This window comes from Tachypleus tridentatus, chromosome 5 (assembly GCF_004210375.1).
Source record: "Tachypleus tridentatus isolate NWPU-2018 chromosome 5, ASM421037v1, whole genome shotgun sequence".
In the NCBI taxonomy this organism is placed as follows: Eukaryota; Metazoa; Arthropoda; class Merostomata; order Xiphosura; family Limulidae; genus Tachypleus; species Tachypleus tridentatus.
Window position 1 is genome coordinate 51676308 of NC_134829.1, and position 17833 is coordinate 51694140.

A 17833-nucleotide genomic window follows, 5' to 3' on the forward strand; every position below is an offset into this window, starting at 1 on the left:
CAAATTATGTGGTAAGTCAACGGATTTACAACGCTAAAATCAGGAGCTGGATTCCCCTCGGTGTACTCGGCGAATAACCCTATGTGGGTTTACTATAAGCAAACATGGTGACAAAGAAAGGTGTTCAGGATTGACGAGAAAGGTGTTGCTTGACGCCAGCAGAGAAAGTGTTCGAAATGGGTGGAGAAAAGGGTGTTGCTTGAGGCTAAGAAATAAAGGTGTTAAGGGTGGACAATAACAAAGGTCATCTTTTAGTTTCATTTTGAGTTTATTTTCTGATTAGTATATAATAATCTAGTATATTTTGTTACAATTTACATTAAGAAATATCTGAGTTTAGAACAGAAACGATGTTTCAATCACTGGGCCTTTAACGGTAAATTACGAGGAGCCTATAGTTGGTTTAGTTTGTTTTGAATTTCGCGAAAAGCTACACGAGGGATTGACTGCCACATTATAATGCCCCCAGGGCTAAAAGAGCAAGCATTTTTGGTTCCACAGGGATTCGAACCCGCGACCCTCAGATTACAGTGAAGTATTGATAATATACATTTATTGTTGTGTATCACTATGTAAAGTGGAAGAACTGTGTTTCCTGACTTTTAAATTCAGTAATTTACGAAAATTTTCGTTGAAAGATGGTGACAATTAAACTTGTATAGAGTTTGAAGCATTTATTTTAATGTAAATATAAATTACTTTTATTTTGTGCAAACTAAACTTACCCAACTGGGAAGTGACCTTTGTCTGTGCAAACTACACTTACCCAACTTGGAAGTGATCTTTGTCTGTGCTACACTTACCCAACTTGGAAGTGATCTTTGTCTGTGCAAACTACACTTACCCAACTGGGAAGTGACCTTTGTATATGGAAACTACACTTACCCAACTAGGAAGTGACTTTTGTCTGTGGAAACTACACTTACCCAACTAGGAAGTGACTTTTGTCATGTATATGTATGACCTTTCTCTCCTTGATATATCTAATTTTTCTCTGTCTACCCTTTTCGCGTGATGACTTTTGTATTTCCTAACAGTCAAGGGTTAGGCAGTTTGTGTCCAGATTGTGCGTATGATATTTCCTAATAGTGTCTTATTGTTAGTTTCATGAAATTTCAGTGGAAAATGGTTAAATAAAGAGCAAGTCATCCCGTCAATACCTTTTAATTGTAACAAAATGATCTTTAGTTTAATTTCAAATAGAATCTATTCGTTCTAGAATCTTATCCATTTCTCGTGATATTGTGGAATGATGAGAGCCACCTGGAAGCAAGCTGGTAAACAAATTAACTGTGATTGGTGCTGTCGCCTGTCTTGTGAAGTGTTTGCCAATAGATAATCAATAAAACCATTCTAAAGAGAGTGATTGGGCTTGTATCTGAATATTTTATTAACAGTTAGTGCATGTGTTGTTTCAAGTTATTAAAAAACCTTGATTTCAGAATTGTGATAAGAACATTTTTAGAATTGCTGTGGGACATTTTTTCTCATCCATTTAAAAAGATTTCTTTAAGAAATTAAATCATAGGTGTTCAATGGTCAACGACTGAATAAATTATGCTACATAAGAGCTCTCCTTTTGGTCATTCAGGACAATGATAGAACTACTTTTTATCAGGACATTGACTAACAACTCTCTCTTCTATTGCTTCACGTCCGGTAGTGTATGTAAAAGTAGCTGTTGAACCAACTACCACATGGGAACTAAGTTACTAAGAACCACAAGGTTCCTGACAGTACACTTTGGTACTTTGTAAAAACGAATTGTTCTTTTTCAGACCAGAACAAGATGTCCAGTTGTATAACTAACCACTATACCTATTATTTTATAAACATTTGCATTAATTGCAATATTTAACCAGAAAAGAATGGTTTAATTTATGAACACCGAAATGTTTATAATTTAACTTCATTTTGCAGGAAGGGGGTAACGTCTTCGACTTTTGTGGGGAACCCCTTAAGATCAACGGGTCGATTCCTCTGACTGTGTTTGCTGCCATTGAAGACAGAAACGTCACTTATAAAGCAGTAACCACCACAACAACAGCTGAGCACACGTTAGCCTTTGTGGGAACAGATGATGGTCGTTTGAAAAAGGTGATAAAGGAAATCAGTATAGTTTCAGTAAATCATTCCGGCTCTAAAACAGTGTGGAAAAGTAATTTTATGCTAAGTATTTCACACTTGTACCAATTATTCAATAAAGACATATTTAAAAAAACATCTAGTTCCAGAAAACATCAACCAGTTCTAGTGATAGAAAATACTGACCAGAAGTCCCTAATTTTATCGTTCAAGACTACTTATACTTCAAGATGATACATACCAAGAATAGTTAATTTTACAGTACAAGCTCACTTATAATGCAAAAAAACACCCAGCAAGAATTCTTACTTTTACTTTGAATGGCCACTTCTAGTGCCAGAAGACACCCAGCAAGAGCCCTTAATTTTACTTTGAGTGGCAACTTCTAGTGCCAGAAAACACCCAGTAAGAATCCTTAATTTTACAGTACAAGCTCACTTATAATGCAAAAAAAAACACCCAGCAAGAATTCTTACTTTTACTTTGAATGGCCACTTCTAGTGCCAGAAGACACCCAGCAAGAGTCCTTAATTTTACTTTGAAAAGTTACTTCTAGTGCCAGAAAACACCCAGCAAGAATCCTTAATTTTACTTTGAGTGGCAACTTCTAGTGCCAGAAAACACCCAGTAAGAATCCTTAATTTTACAGTACAGGGTAATTTCTAGCATTAGAAAACACCCAGCAAGAGTCCTTAGTTTTACAGTATTGGGCCACTTCTAGCATCAGAAAACACACACCAAGGGTCCATCTTTTGTAAGAAGTGAAATTATTAATTGGTTTTTGTCGCTGTTCATTTGTTTTATCGTAAGTTGAAACACTGGATTGTCTGCATTATACTCAACGCTTGGATATAACATTGAATTTTATTATTGTAAACCCTGGTCCTCATAAAGTTTATCGCTGAGCTACTGGGGCGGGAGAAGTGTTGCTGTTTACTGTAGTTCCGAATACGTTAACTAGAATTTATCTGTGGTATAGTAATATTTGTCATACTTGTATATATATATATATAATTGCGAGGATCAGTAATACAATGTTCAGGGCATTGCAAAAATCAGTGAAGACTATCCAGAGCAAATGATGCTTGCAAGGACTTCGGTTAGGGATAGGCTTAATAAGAGGATTAATAATGAAGGAACACCCACTTTGAAACGCCCTCTACCGTGACCAAACATTCCCGGATAAAACGTATGATTATCTGTATACCTAAGGTGAAACTCTGGTCGTCATGAAGACAGAGCTTTGTTTTGGTGTAATAATTTTAACTGTGTTTTTCTCTCTCTTTTTATAATAATCATGCATATTACACTTAGAAACAAGTTCTTGGTATAGAAAGACAATGAACAACCTTTCCTCTGACCTTTAATAAAACACTAATATGTAAACACAAGAACAATCGCTATATAAGTCTTGTACTAACCCTAATATAACTGGTTGGTGCATGTACTGCAATGAAATGCATTTTTTGGGCGATTTAATTAGTACTTTTACTTAAGGCTTAACGAAACAGACTGTTGGAACTATCAGTGAAAAATCACCGTTTATAAAATTGTCTACACACATTAATACCCACCGTACAGGCTCGGCATGGCCAGGTACGTTAAGGCATTCGACTCGTAATCTGAGGGTTCGAATCCCCGTCGCACCAAACATGCTCGCCCTTTCAGCCGTGGGGCGTTATACTGTGACGGTCAATCCCACTACTCGTTGGTAAAAGAACAGCCCAAGAGTTGGCGGTGGGTGGTGATGACTAGTCTTACACTGCTAAATTAGGGACGGCTAGCGCAGATAGCCCTCGAATAACTTTGCGCGAAATTCAAAACAAACAAACACACCGTACGACTGCATTTCTTACATATATTTAAGTAGCTTATGGTCGATCAAAGTGAGTGATATATACATTCTAAAATAAATATCCCACTTTACCTAGCTCAAATTATTTTTTCTATTGTTTCTAACCCGGAAGTTCAACAACAAACACTAATAGAATTAAAACTAGAAAGTGCAATAGAGGGAGGTTTCAAGTTAGTTAGGATTACAAAAGACAGTGATAATAATATAAATGAAGATGTTGGTTTGTGTTTGAATTTCACGCAAAGCTACTCGAGGGCTATCTGCGCTAGCTATCTATAATTTAGTAGTGTAAGACTAGAGGAAAGCAGCTAGACATCACCATCCACCGCCAACACTTGGGATACTCTTTTACCAATGAATAGTGGGATTGACCGTCACATTATAACGCTCCCACGGATGAAAGGGCGAACATGTTTGGGATTCGAACCGCGACCCTCAGAGTCGAAGTCGAACTCCTTAACCCACCTGGCCATGCCGGGCCCATATAATAAAGAACAAATTGTTTATTTTATAACGCATTATCCTGGAGTTAAATTAATAATAATAATTTCGATAAAAAAAAAAGTATTAAGAATCTCGGATAAAATTCCACAAACTAAGGTTGAAAATAAACAAATCATATTATAACGAAGACAATCCAAACATTTATTTGATATCTTAAATCAAAGAAATGAACTAGAGAAAACTAAGCAGGTGTTTTTCATGTAATAAAACAAGTTGTTGTGTATGTGGGAAAGGTTATATTACGTAAAGGAAATATATATTATTAGAGGCTCTACTGGAGAGAAGATAGTTTTTGTAAAGTTTTATATTTAGTTATAATTCATGTAATGTTAATTGTGTATTATTTTGTATTTATTGTAAGAAATATACAGTATGCAGAAGAAGTAAAAATTTTATGACACGTAAATTTCATATCAAAAATACAAATAATAGCTCATTATTTGTAAAAACACATTAATAAATGTATCGTGGAAATGTGTTACTTTAGAAGTCCTTTTTTTTTCATATATTTCCATTGTGGTGTACTTGAGGAAAAAATAACATATTTTTCTATGAACATTTTTTATTCATAAATTTATAACAACGTTAAATATTACACACTTTAACCAATAGAGGAAGTTTAAAACATAAATCTTTAAGGCTAAAAATGTGGGAAATTTTGCACTGTTAAGTAGGCCTTATTTAAAAAATTTGTCGTTGAAACTGATAATGTGAAACCGGTATTTTATGCATATATGGTTTATTTATTTCTTTTAAATTAACAATAACAAAAGTTTATAAGTAGTTGAAAGTCACACATATATATATAAAATGAAATAAATATCTTCAATAGTATTAATTAAATTAATTTTTAATAGACGGTTAAAATCAGAACTAGTTGTAGTATAATATAAAACAATAATGGACTTAACATACATCAAGCAATAAGAAAATTTTAGTAAAGAATCCACTGTCAATCCAAGTTGTCACCTTTAAAGTAATAACCGATAATGTCTGTGGTAATAGCTTTCGAATGTGTTGAGAATATCCCATTAGTGAAATAAAAATCCAAACGTTCATATTATGCTAGTCAGTAGTCATGGAAAATTAATTGTTTGTTTGTTTGTTTTTGAATTTCGCGCAAAGCTACACGAGGGCTATCTGCGCTAGCCGTCACTAATTTAGTAGTGTAAGACAAGAGGGAAGGCAGCTGGTCATCACCACCCACCGCCAACTCTTGGACCACTCTTTACCAATGAATAGTGGGATTGACCGTCACATTATAACGCACCCACGGCTGAAAGGGCGAGCATGTTTGGCGCGACGGGGATGCGAACTCGCGACCCTCTGATTACGAGTCGCACACCTTAACACGCTTGGCCATGCCGGGTCCCGGAAAATTAATTAAGGGTATGGAGTTGAGTGCAGTTCCTACTGCCTTTCACTGTGTGCAGCCAATTATGGGAAGGCAGTTAGTTACCTTTAAATGTTTTTTGTAATTCCTAAAGTAGAAATGAAACCAGCCTAACATTTCTATTGTAAACTCATATAGTAGAAATGTTATTGTGGTTTTATTTCTACTTAAGACGCTTATATCTAGGGTTTGGTTCCCCGTGGTATATACAGCAGATAGCCCAACGTAGCTTTACTATAAAATAAACAAACAAACAGATCTTTTGTTTTATTGATGTTGTATTTTTTGCGCATTTTGAGTGAAATTTTAAAGTAGATATTAGACGTTGAAGATAAAATTTCGTGCACAAGTGCAAACTTTGTTACAGGATACTGAAATTCTTTCTTCTCTAACGCTTGTTAGGTAGTTACTTTACTAACAAAATAACGCGAGTCATTTGGTTTGATTTTTACGTACGTGTTGATTATATGACGTCACTTTACGTGATACGTCTTGTTTTAGATGCTCCTCAGCAGCAAAGATATGGCAGAAGAATTTGAAGAGGTTTTTATTGATCCAGGACATCCAATCCTCTCAGACATCCATCTGGATCCAAGCGAAAAGTTTCTGTACATTGCTTCTCCTTACACGGTAATTGATAAAAGAAATGACTTTTTATTTGACTAATTCATTTGATGTAGAAATGTGTGTTAACAATATTTTAGTATTGTACACCATAAGGTGAGAGAGGTCAAACTGTGTTGTGATTAAAATTAAAGAAGCAGTTGGTTTGGCAAAAAACACACAACAATACAACAACACACTATTGTCGTCATGAAGCAAACATGATGTAATAGTCAACGTTTTAGAAACAATGGCAGTTAATTCTGTTAACAATATTGACTGTTTAGTTTTGTGAGTCCATTTATTGCGTGTTAGGAATTGGCAGTAATATGTTTAACGCTATTGTCGTAAAACCTATTGTTGTAAAGTGATGACTAATAGTGAAAGTTATTGTTGTGATCCGGCGCTCATTGTTATACTTAACATTGAACCAAAACGTAATGTAAAGGGTGTCTGAAAATAATGGGACCATAGGTACTTCAATTTTACATAATCTGCTCCATGCTGTCTTTGTAAATTGAAATAAGTTTGCAGACGGTATTTATCGTCTCTTTGCACACTGCAAAGCATATTCGTCACATTCTCAGTGGTCCGACACTCGTCGTAAATTCGATGTCTCAGATGTGTGGTGTGCTAATTTTTTTCTTTGTATACACGTGCTTTGAGTAGTTCCAGGCAAAACAAAAGAGAGAGAGAGAGAAGAAATTCGTGGTTGCCAGATCCGGAGATTTGTGGCCTATTCCTGAGGATCATGTCTCTGCAAATTAAATGTCCTGAGAAAGGTGTCATTCAACGATGCTTTGACTTTCCAGCTGCAAATCACCTATGGTTCCAGACTTTTCGGACATCCTGTGTTGATACACCAACAATAAACACTTGGGAGAAATGTGGTTTATGTTCTGAATTATTACGATATGAAATCAACGGAACGTTTTACTAACGCAATTGATGCTATTACATTATTATCATCAATGAACCTTTTATTGTTCTACAATATAAATCATGCGAAACATCAGAAAACATTATGTATTATTCTAATATTAAAAATTCTTTATTTAACGACATAAAGTCCGATTATCTGAACAACAAGAACAGAAAAAAATGATTTGCTCAAATTATTATTTTTACAAATAGTTGAGTAAAGTAGTGATCGACAGATGTCAGCAGTATACCACGTGCGAAGGGTGTTTAGAGTCCAGAAATCCCTACTGTGGCTGGTGTTCTTTGGAAAGAAGGTTTGTGATTAAGATAAAAACTAAAATAATTAGGGTTTCTTCTTACTGATCACAATCTTAGTTTTAAGTTCGATTAAAATAAAACTTGTTTCCGTGTAAAATGTGTGGCGAATTAATCATTTGCTCAAATTAAGAAAAATATTAGTTCACACATTATATTTTTAGTTTTACGAAACTGAAATATAAAAAATAAGCCATTTTGTATTTTTATTGTAGACGTTTACGAAACTAAAGTACGAAAAATAATCTATTTTTTTGTTTCCGTTGTATTTGTTTACGAAGTTAAACTCGGAAAAATAAATTATTTTTGAAATTATTTGAAATTAAAATACAAAAAATATTTTGTTTTTGTTGTGTTCTTTTACAAAGTTAAAATTGGAAAAATAATTGTTTGCTGTTAAGCGTATAGCTACACAATGGACAATTTGTGCTGTACCCACTATGGGTATCGAAACGCGAAATTTTGGGAATGAGGCACCTCTTAGAATGAAAATTTTAAACACACGAACTGTACTTACAAAAAAATCCGTTTAACCACTTTCTTTGATTTATTGTTAAAAGGTTATACCTTTTTCTTCCGCTCTATCATTTTCTAATAAGATATATTAAAAGGGTGATATATATATATTTTGTTTTGGCGTACACCTTTGGGTTAAGTTACATCATTTCTAATGGTGACTTTCATGGTTTACCCAAGACAGAGAAAAACAAAAATTGAAACAAAAGATATATCTGAACTTAGAAGAGTTCATTTGTTTTTGAATTTCGCGCAAAGCTACTCGAGGGTAGTCTGCGCCAACCCTCCTTAATTTAGCAGTGTTAGACTAGAGGGAAGGCAGCTAGTCATCACCACCCACCGCCAACTCCAGGGCCACTCTTTTACCAACGAATAGTGGGATTGACCGTTACATTATAACGCCCTCACGGCTAAAAGGGCGAGCATGTTTGGTGCGACCGGGCTTCGAACCCGCGACCCTCGGATTACGAGTCGAACGCCTTAACCCACCTGGCCGAACTTAGAAGAGAAAACGAAACAAGATATGTTTATTTAATCTTTTTATTACATTTGCTCTCACGAGAATTTGTTTTTGTCGTACTAGTCTTACGATTGCTTGTTCGTTATTGTGTCTCGACCAGAATTTTATAGCAACAAAAACACAATATAACGCAGCTGTGATCTCGTTATAAGTATTTAACTTTCAAAGTCATTCAGTGGATTGCTATAATCTAAAAAAATATCACGTAAATGTAAGTTATGAGTTGTTTAAGAGAGAAATGTGATTGTATCAACAATTCTAGAACAGTCAACAATAAAGTTAGTGATAGTTTTATTACTCGTATTAAAAACGAGTTAAATTTATCGCAAGACAATGAGTGAATGAGGTCAGGTTTTATCTGTAGCATTTATTGTCCACTTAAATTTATATTTTTCTAGTATCTGTAGATTCACTTGCACGCTATAGTTATAGTACTTTTCAGACCCCTATCTTTATCTGATTCGTCAGCACGTATTATGTTTGACTATTTGAGTCTGACAGTAACGCGAATAAAACCGAACTTGCTAAATGGATTGTGGCCATTAGCTGTTGTTTTCACGTGTTCAGTTTTTAGAGTGACAAAATACGAAGTATGTGACTACGTTAGCTATTCCATAATTGGTTGTATTTTATCTTGCGAGTTATTTGAAATATTTTTGTTAAATAATTAAACCAAAAATGTTACGTTTTTAATAATAATACGTGTGGGTTTGACCCTAACTGAACTATTTAATTTCTGATATAAATGTTAACGACAGGAACACGCACAAAAATATGTAATGAAACAACAACAGAAAACTCGAGCACTTTAATTTGGGTGACTGTTCTCGTTAAGGGGGAATATTCGAAGTTAGACAAAATCGTCGTGGGATATGATTGGGATTTGTGACCGATAAGAGATAACCCATTGTGTAGCTTTCTTTTTAATTAGAAACAAACAGACAAAAATAAACAACAACAAAAGATTAGTGTGAATGTGTGAGATCGAATTTTGCTGACTCCAATTTTATGTCAGTCATTAAATTGCTAACTGTGTATTTCCAGGTATTATTAACACGTTTTTTGAATGTAGACCATGAGCTGAAAGTCCTGGGTACTTGAAAAGACATTGCTATTACATACTTCAAAATTCATAAGTATGTTTAAAACATTGCGTTATCGACTTCACCAAATTTGCTCAAAAATTTTTAACGTTTGTAAATTGAAATGTGTTTAAAGTATCATAAAGTTATTGAATCTGCGGTCAAGGAAGTCGCATGCATCAACGTCTAGCGCGTGCGTGTCTTTTTCAAGATGTGTTAATATTTAGGTTAGGAGTAGGGTTCTCTTATAAAAGTTGGGTGGTAGGTCACTATTGATTGGCTGTTTTCCCTCTGGTTCGTGTTTCAGAGTTAGAGACAGTAACAGGAAGGCTTAGATGCTTTGTCACAAATATATAAATACAGTTGTTGTTGTTTTCTTGACGTACAGATGTACGGTGAAGATGGAATGCCAAAACGCCACTTTGACCTACGGATATAAATCAACTCGATGGTTGTCCATGGAGACTCAAAAGTGTATAGACGTCCAGTCTGTAGATCCAGACATGATTCCTTTGGATGCCATGGTTGAGGTACATTTTTAACCAACCGGTATCAGACAGTTAATGAATAAGCTTGTACACTAACTTTATCGTTTTAACCATCAGACAAGAAAAGCAGCTTTAGTTTAACACATTCACTCCTGCAATTGATATTTAGGATCGAGCACTAACTCCATATCTAGGTGTTTGGGTACATAAATTTGTATACCCAGGAGGGTCAGGTACACTAGAACTAACTATGACTGTTATTTGTTTATTTTGAATTTCGCGCAAAGCTACATGAAGTCGCTCTTAATTTAGCAACATAAGGTTAGAGGTAAGGGTCATCACCACCCGCCGTCTACTCTTTTACCAACGATAATAGGATTACTGCACATTATAACGCCCTCGCGGCTAAAAGAGCAAGCAGTTTGGTGTGACGGGAATTCGCACCCGCAAGCCTCAGTTTGCGAATCAAGCGCCCTAAACATTTTGTCATGACTTTTGAGAAGTTAACAAGTTAATCGCTTCACATCAGTTAAAAAACAATATTTGTTGTTTAAAATCTCAACTCCTAAAGTTAGGGTTATGTTCAAGCACTACTTTGTTTAAAAGTGAATTTGCCCATTTGAGGTGAGGTGTCAACCATTTTGTCATTATTGTTTGAAACAATAGAGTATACAACATGCACACTGTCCTGCAAAGTTTATATACATATATGGATACACACATGTAGATATCAGTGTGTAACATAGAAAATGTTCTGCAGAGTTTATATACATATATATATACACACACACAAAGATATTGGTGCACGATGTTCTGTTAAATTTAAACTACTACAGCGGTATATCTACGGATTTACAACGCTAAAATCAGGGGTTCGATTCTCCTCAGTGTACTCAGCAGATAGCCCAATGTGGCTTTGCTATACGAAAAACACACACATAGATATCAGTGTACAACGTGCAAAATATTCTGCTAAGTTTAGATATTTATAGACACAAACATATATCAGTGTACAACTCGCACAATGTCCCTGCTACGTTTAAATATAGTGTATGGGCATATAGGTCTTAATAATTAAATTCCGTTTTGTTTTAGTAATGCTTAATTTGAAATACTGTAACTCATTGTCACATGTATGTTCACTACAAACAGATTAAACTGGTTATCAACCAACTTCCGAAACTCCCTAACGATGCACATTATTTGTGCATATTTGGGAACAGCACACCCACCACCGCCAATAGCACAGAATCTGGTCTTTCGTGTAGAACACCTTTGTTGAAGGAACGTCCTGTAGTTCAACCTGGAAACGGTAAGTTATTTAACACGTTTTAGCACGGCATATTGGCTTCTGAATCATAACTGATATGAAGACAACTGTAATTAAAACTGGTTGAAACAAAACTTAAATATATTGTATAAGTTTACTTCAGATATTTGGTAGAAATCTAGTTTCATATTCCATCTTAACTTAAGGTTAGATTATCAAAAGCTGTTGAACAAAGTCTCATCTTTTGTGTTCATATATTTAACTATCACACAGTCGATTCCTGTTAACAGTGAAATTTACAGTGTTTATTAATTCACTTATTATTGAAAAGTTTCTATCTTATTCGTAAGAAGAGAACAACTAATTTAACCTGAAGATGACCTAGAAAGGTCGAAACGTTGTTCTCCACTTATTAATAAAATGTTAATACCTATACCAGCCGTCCTGAGATACATTTTTATTTCAAGTGGGTTTCTTGTCATCAAGAAAAGTTTATTCGTTTAAAGTCTGAAGTTAATATTGTTTTGGTATAACAGAGTTTCTCTGTTTAAAGCCTGAAGTTAATACTGTTTTGGTATAACAGAGTTTCTCTGTTTAAAGCCTGAAGTTAATACTGTTTTGGTATAACAGAGTCTCTCTGTTTAAAGCCTGAAGTTAATATTGTTTCAGTGTAACAGAGTCTCTCTGTTTAAAGCCTGAAGTTAATACTGTTTTGGTAAAACGCAATTTCTCTGTTTAAAGTCTGAAGTTAATACTGTTTTGGTATAACAGAGTTTCTCTGTTTAAAGCCTGAAGTTAATACTGTTTTGGTATAACAGAGTCTCTCTGTTTAAAGCCTGAAGTTAATATTGTTTCAGTGTAACAGAGTCTCTCTGTTTAAAGCTTGAAGTTAATATTGTTTTGGTATAACAGAGTTTATCTGTTTAAAGACTGAAGTTAATACTGTTTTGGTATAACAGAGTTTCTCTGTTTAAAGCCTGAAGTTAATACTGTTTTGGTATAACAGAGTCTCTCTGTTTAAAGCCTGAAGTTAATATTGTTTCAGTGTAACAGAGTCTTTCTGTTTAAAGCCTGAAGTTAATATTGTTTTGGTATAACGGAATTTCTCTGTTTAAAGCCTAAAGTTAATATTATTTTGGTATAACAGAGTTTCTCTGTTTAAAGACTGAAGTTAATATTGTTTTGGTATAACAGAGTCTCTCTGTTTAAAGCCTGAAGTTAACATTGTTTCAGTGTAACAGAGTCTCTCTGTTTAAAGCCGAAAGTTAATATTGTTTTGGTATAACAAAGTATCTCTCTATTCAGATCATGTTATTGTGGACCTTGCAATCCGTTCCAGTGAAACCAATACAGATTTTCTTCATATCCCATTCAAGCTTTATGACTGTAGCGTCCATAAAACGTGAGTGATAATCTGTACTTAAATTAATGAACCGTAGATTAGGGTTAGATAAGATTTATATGTTTTGAAGGTATTCAAATAAAAAACACAGTAAGTAATTAGTAACTATGATAACACTATGTAACAAAATTTTTACTTTTTCTTGTTCCTGGTCAGAAAGTGTTATTTCCCAATTCCTTATGTCTAAAGTGAGTGGAAAAGACCTATTTTTCTCTTCAAACTTTGCTTTTGTGACCTGGGAGTGTTTTATGAGAACATGATGGGAGACTATAAGTGGGGGCTGATACGTAGAAGTGATTTACATTACAGTCACAAATCTCGAAAAACTACTCACTTCTAAACATTTTTGAATAACTTTAGTATAAATACATGTAAATCTTGATTCATATGCTGTTTTATTCAGACCTTAAAAATGTGCCAATTTGGCCGTTTTTACATAGAAAATAGGTTAATTTCTAAATTTCATTATCCAGGTCACGAAAGCAAAGTTTGAAGGGAATAATGACCATTTTCTGTACTTTTACAACATAAGCAATTAAGAAATAACACATACTATCCAGGAACAAAATTTGTGTTACGTAGTGTTATTATATAGAGTTATAAATTTTGATTGCTTTGAAACACAAAAAATAGTCGAATTTAAAAATATATATTTTATAATAAAATATGTAGAAGTACAAATTTAATGCATAGTAAGTATAGCGTTAAAATAAAGTTTAATGTTTATAACCTTAAATAAATGTAGTTTTAGGCATAAGTATTTCACAGGTGTATGAAAGAAATCATTGATGTAGTGTGGTATTCAGTTAAACGATTAGAAACCAAGCTGCGACTTTCAGTTGACTCTCTAAATGACTAGTTTACTGGGAAGTAAACCAAGCTGCGACTTTCAGTTGACACTCTAAATGACTAGTTTACTGGGAAGTAAACCAAGCTGCGACTTTCAGTTGACACTCTAAGTGACTAGTTTACTGGGAAGTAAACCAAGCTGCGACTTTCAGTTGACACTCTAAATGACTAGTTTACTGGGAACACATTTTACTCGGAAGTTTTATTTCACATTCATTTAAAATTCTGAAAACTGTATCTACCCTAAACATCTATATGTAACGGATGCTCCGAGGGTGTGATTATCCTTTTGTTATCTCTTCCCAGATGTTCCAAGCGTGTGATTAACCTTTTGTTAACTGTCTTCAGATGCTCCAGGTGTATGATTAACCTTTTGTTAACTGTCTTCGGATGCTCCAGGTGTGTGATTAACCTTTTGTTAACTGTCTTCGGATGCTCCAGGTGTGTGATTACCCTTTTGTTTTCTCTCTCCAGATGCTCCGGGTGTGTGAATAGCGCCTGGAAATGCAAATGGTGTATTCACCAGAATGAGTGTATTCGCAGCACTAACTCCTGCCAGGGCACCGTTGTGAAAGTAGAGATTCACGTAAGTAAATATAGACAAGTTATTATGGAAACACAATGAATTATAGACACTGTAAAAAGTGTCTTTTTAAATATACACGTATACACAGTTACGTTAAAAAACATTATCTAGGTATCAATCTAACATATGTTTTGATCCAGTCGTAGAAACAGCAGGTTCAAGAGATTGTTATCATAGTTTGTAATTTTTCATTTAAACCCAAGTTTGTAAACTATTCAACAAAGTGACTGTAAATCACAGGATTCGGATCTTGGCAAGAGCAAAGAACGTAACGGATGCCCAAGGTTAAACTTAAAGAACGAAATCTTGATATCCGATGGAGAGGACCGACGGATCGAACTGGATGTTCAGCACGTTCCGATATTCATGGTACGTCTCTACTATGAAATTTGTTGCGAATAATTGTATTTTTATATGTGAACTTACACAACTTGTTTCACCGTTACAAATGTATAGTATTTTTATGTGTGAACTTACACAACTTGTTTCACCGTTACAAATGTATAGTATTTTTATGTGTGAACTTACACAACTTGTTTCACCGTTACGAATGTATATTATATATAAAGTTTTTAATCATAATGAGTGACTGGTGTTTTTGTCAAAGTAAAAGTTAAAATACAGCCACGTGATCTCTTGAGATACGTTCATATAATTGTACTTTAAAGTTTAGAAATTGGGTTGATGGATAATTTGATTACCCATCTAACAGTTGAATAAGCTAGAACAAACAGAGACAAGTTGAAACTTGTCAGATGGACGTATGATTTTGTGGTCAATTTAGCATCTAGCATTCGCGCATTGTGGTATTAAGACAAAACAAAACGATGAGAGATATTATTTTGGAACTCGACAATGATGTTTTATATCTTCCTTCAGAACGACATCCACTGTGTTATTGAAATCGAAGGTGAAAGAAAACTAGTTGAAGCGCAAGTTCTGGGCAGCCGAATATTCTGTGCGAAGACCACCGTAAGTTGTTGTCCTTGTTTTAATTTTACTCGTATGTAACGTCTCAGTTGAAATTATATTTTCCAACGACTGCAACATCTATTCAATAAGTATTTTTTATCCTCCATTTTATATCCCACCACTATACCCGATTTTGATCATACAAACTTCAATACCACTATGCACGTGTGTAAGACATCCACTCAACAATAAATATTTTCATTAAAAATAAAGACAACGACAAGAAGGAAATCTAAATATTTAGAATGAAACAGCTTTATCTGTAACTGTAGAGGGTTTGAGGGACCCCCGACATCCAGTCCCATGCACAGGGTTAGCTATTTTATGTTAGCCAACCATCCTTATATTTGTGTATAAACAATTAAACACCAGAAATTGATCTTCCTTGTTAATAGTTTTATGTTTGTTCGATCTGAGATAATATGAAGTTGCTAAGCTACACCTGTGTTGTAGAGATATACTACCTCAATCAATACAGTTTGTATAGAGATATACTACCTCAATCAATACAGTTTGTATAGAGATATACTACTTCGATCAGTACGGTTTGCATAGAGGTATACTACATCAATCAGTACGGTTTGCATAGAGATATACTACCTCGATCAGTACGGTTTGCATAGAGGTATACTACATCAATCAGTACGGTTTGCATAGAGGTATACTACATCAATCAGTACAGTTTGCACAGAGGTATACTACATCAATCAGTTTGCACAGAGGTATACTACATCAATCAGTACAGTTTGCACGGAGGTATACTACATCAATCAGTTTGCACAGAGATATACTACATCAATCAATACAGTTTGCATAGAGGTATACTACATCAATCAGTACAGTTTGCACACAGGTATACTACATCAATCAGTACGGTTTGCATAGAGGTATACTACATCAATCAGTACGGTTTGCATAGAGGTATACTACATCAATCAGTACGGTTTGCATAGAGGTATACTACATCAATCAGTACAGTTTGCACAGAGGTTTCCTACATCAATCAGTTTGCATAGAGATATACTACATCAATCAATACAGTTTGCATAGAGATATATTACATCAATCAATACAGTTTGCATAGAGGTATACTACATCAATCAGTACGGTTTGCATAGAGGTATACTACATCAATCAATACAGTTTGCATAGAGGTATACTACATCAATCAGTACAGTTTGCATAGAGGTATACTACATCAATCAGTTTGTATAGAGATATACTACATCAATCAATACAGTTTGCATAGAGGTATACTACATCAATCAGTTTGCATAGAGGTATACTACATCAATCAGTACAGTTTGCACAGATGTATACTACATCAATCAGTTTGCATAGAGGTATACTACATCAATCAATACAGTTTGTATAGAGATATACTACCTCAATCAATACAGTTTGTATAGAGATATACTACTTCGATCAGTACGGTTTGCATAGAGGTATACTACATCAATCAGTACAGTTTGCATAGAGATATACTACCTCGATCAGTACGGTTTGCATAGAGGTATACTACATCAATCAGTACGGTTTGCATAGAGGTATACTACATCAATCAGTTTGCACAGAGGTATACTACATCAATCAGTACAGTTTGCACAGAGGTATACTACATCAATCAGTTTGCACAGAGGTATACTACATCAATCAGTACAGTTTGCACAGAGGTATACTACATCAATCAGTTTGCACAGAGATATACTACATCAATCAATACAGTTTGCATAGAGGTATACTACATCAATCAGTACAGTTTGCACACAGGTATACTACATCAATCAGTATGGTTTGCATAGAGGTATACTACATCAATCAGTACGGTTTGCATAGAGGTATACTACATCAATCAGTACGGTTTGCATAGAGGTATACTACATCAATCAGTACAGTTTGCACAGAGGTTTCCTACATCAATCAGTTTGCATAGAGGTATACTACATCAATCAATACAGTTTGTATAGAGATATATTACATCAATCAATACAGTTTGCATAGAGGTATACTACATCAATCAGTACGGTTTGCATAGAGGTATACTACATCAATCAATACAGTTTGCATAGAGGTATACTACATCAATCAGTACAGTTTGCACAGAGGTATACTACATCAATCAGTTTGTATAGAGATATACTACATCAATCAATACAGTTTGCATAGAGGTATACTACATCAATCAGTTTGCATAGAGGTATACTACATCAATCAGTACAGTTTGCACAGATGTATACTACATCAATCAGTTTGCATAGAGGTATACTACATCAATCAGTACAGTTTCACAGAGGTATACTACATCAATCAGTTTGCACAGGGGTATACTACATCAATCAGTACAGTTTGCACAGAGATATACTACATCAATCAGTTTGCATAGAGGTATACTACATCAATCAGTACAGTTTGCATAGAGGTATACTACATCAATCAGTACAGTTTGTATAGAGATATACTACTTCGATCAGT

At 34.6% G+C, this 17833-nt stretch overlaps 1 protein-coding gene across 1 annotated transcript in view; it reads left to right on the forward strand.

Annotated features, from left to right (window-relative positions):
* Positions 1-17833, forward strand: part of LOC143251165 (plexin-B-like) — an 86525-nt gene that overhangs the window by 14199 nt on the left and 54493 nt on the right. Inside the window, exons 4-12 of the mRNA XM_076502563.1 lie at positions 1921-2097; positions 6339-6467; positions 7575-7675; positions 10183-10324; positions 11435-11594; positions 12858-12954; positions 14278-14389; positions 14630-14758; positions 15269-15361. Of these exons, the coding sequence (XP_076358678.1) occupies positions 1921-2097; positions 6339-6467; positions 7575-7675; positions 10183-10324; positions 11435-11594; positions 12858-12954; positions 14278-14389; positions 14630-14758; positions 15269-15361 (1140 nt within the window). The remainder of the gene's footprint in view (positions 1-1920; positions 2098-6338; positions 6468-7574; positions 7676-10182; positions 10325-11434; positions 11595-12857; positions 12955-14277; positions 14390-14629; positions 14759-15268; positions 15362-17833) is intronic.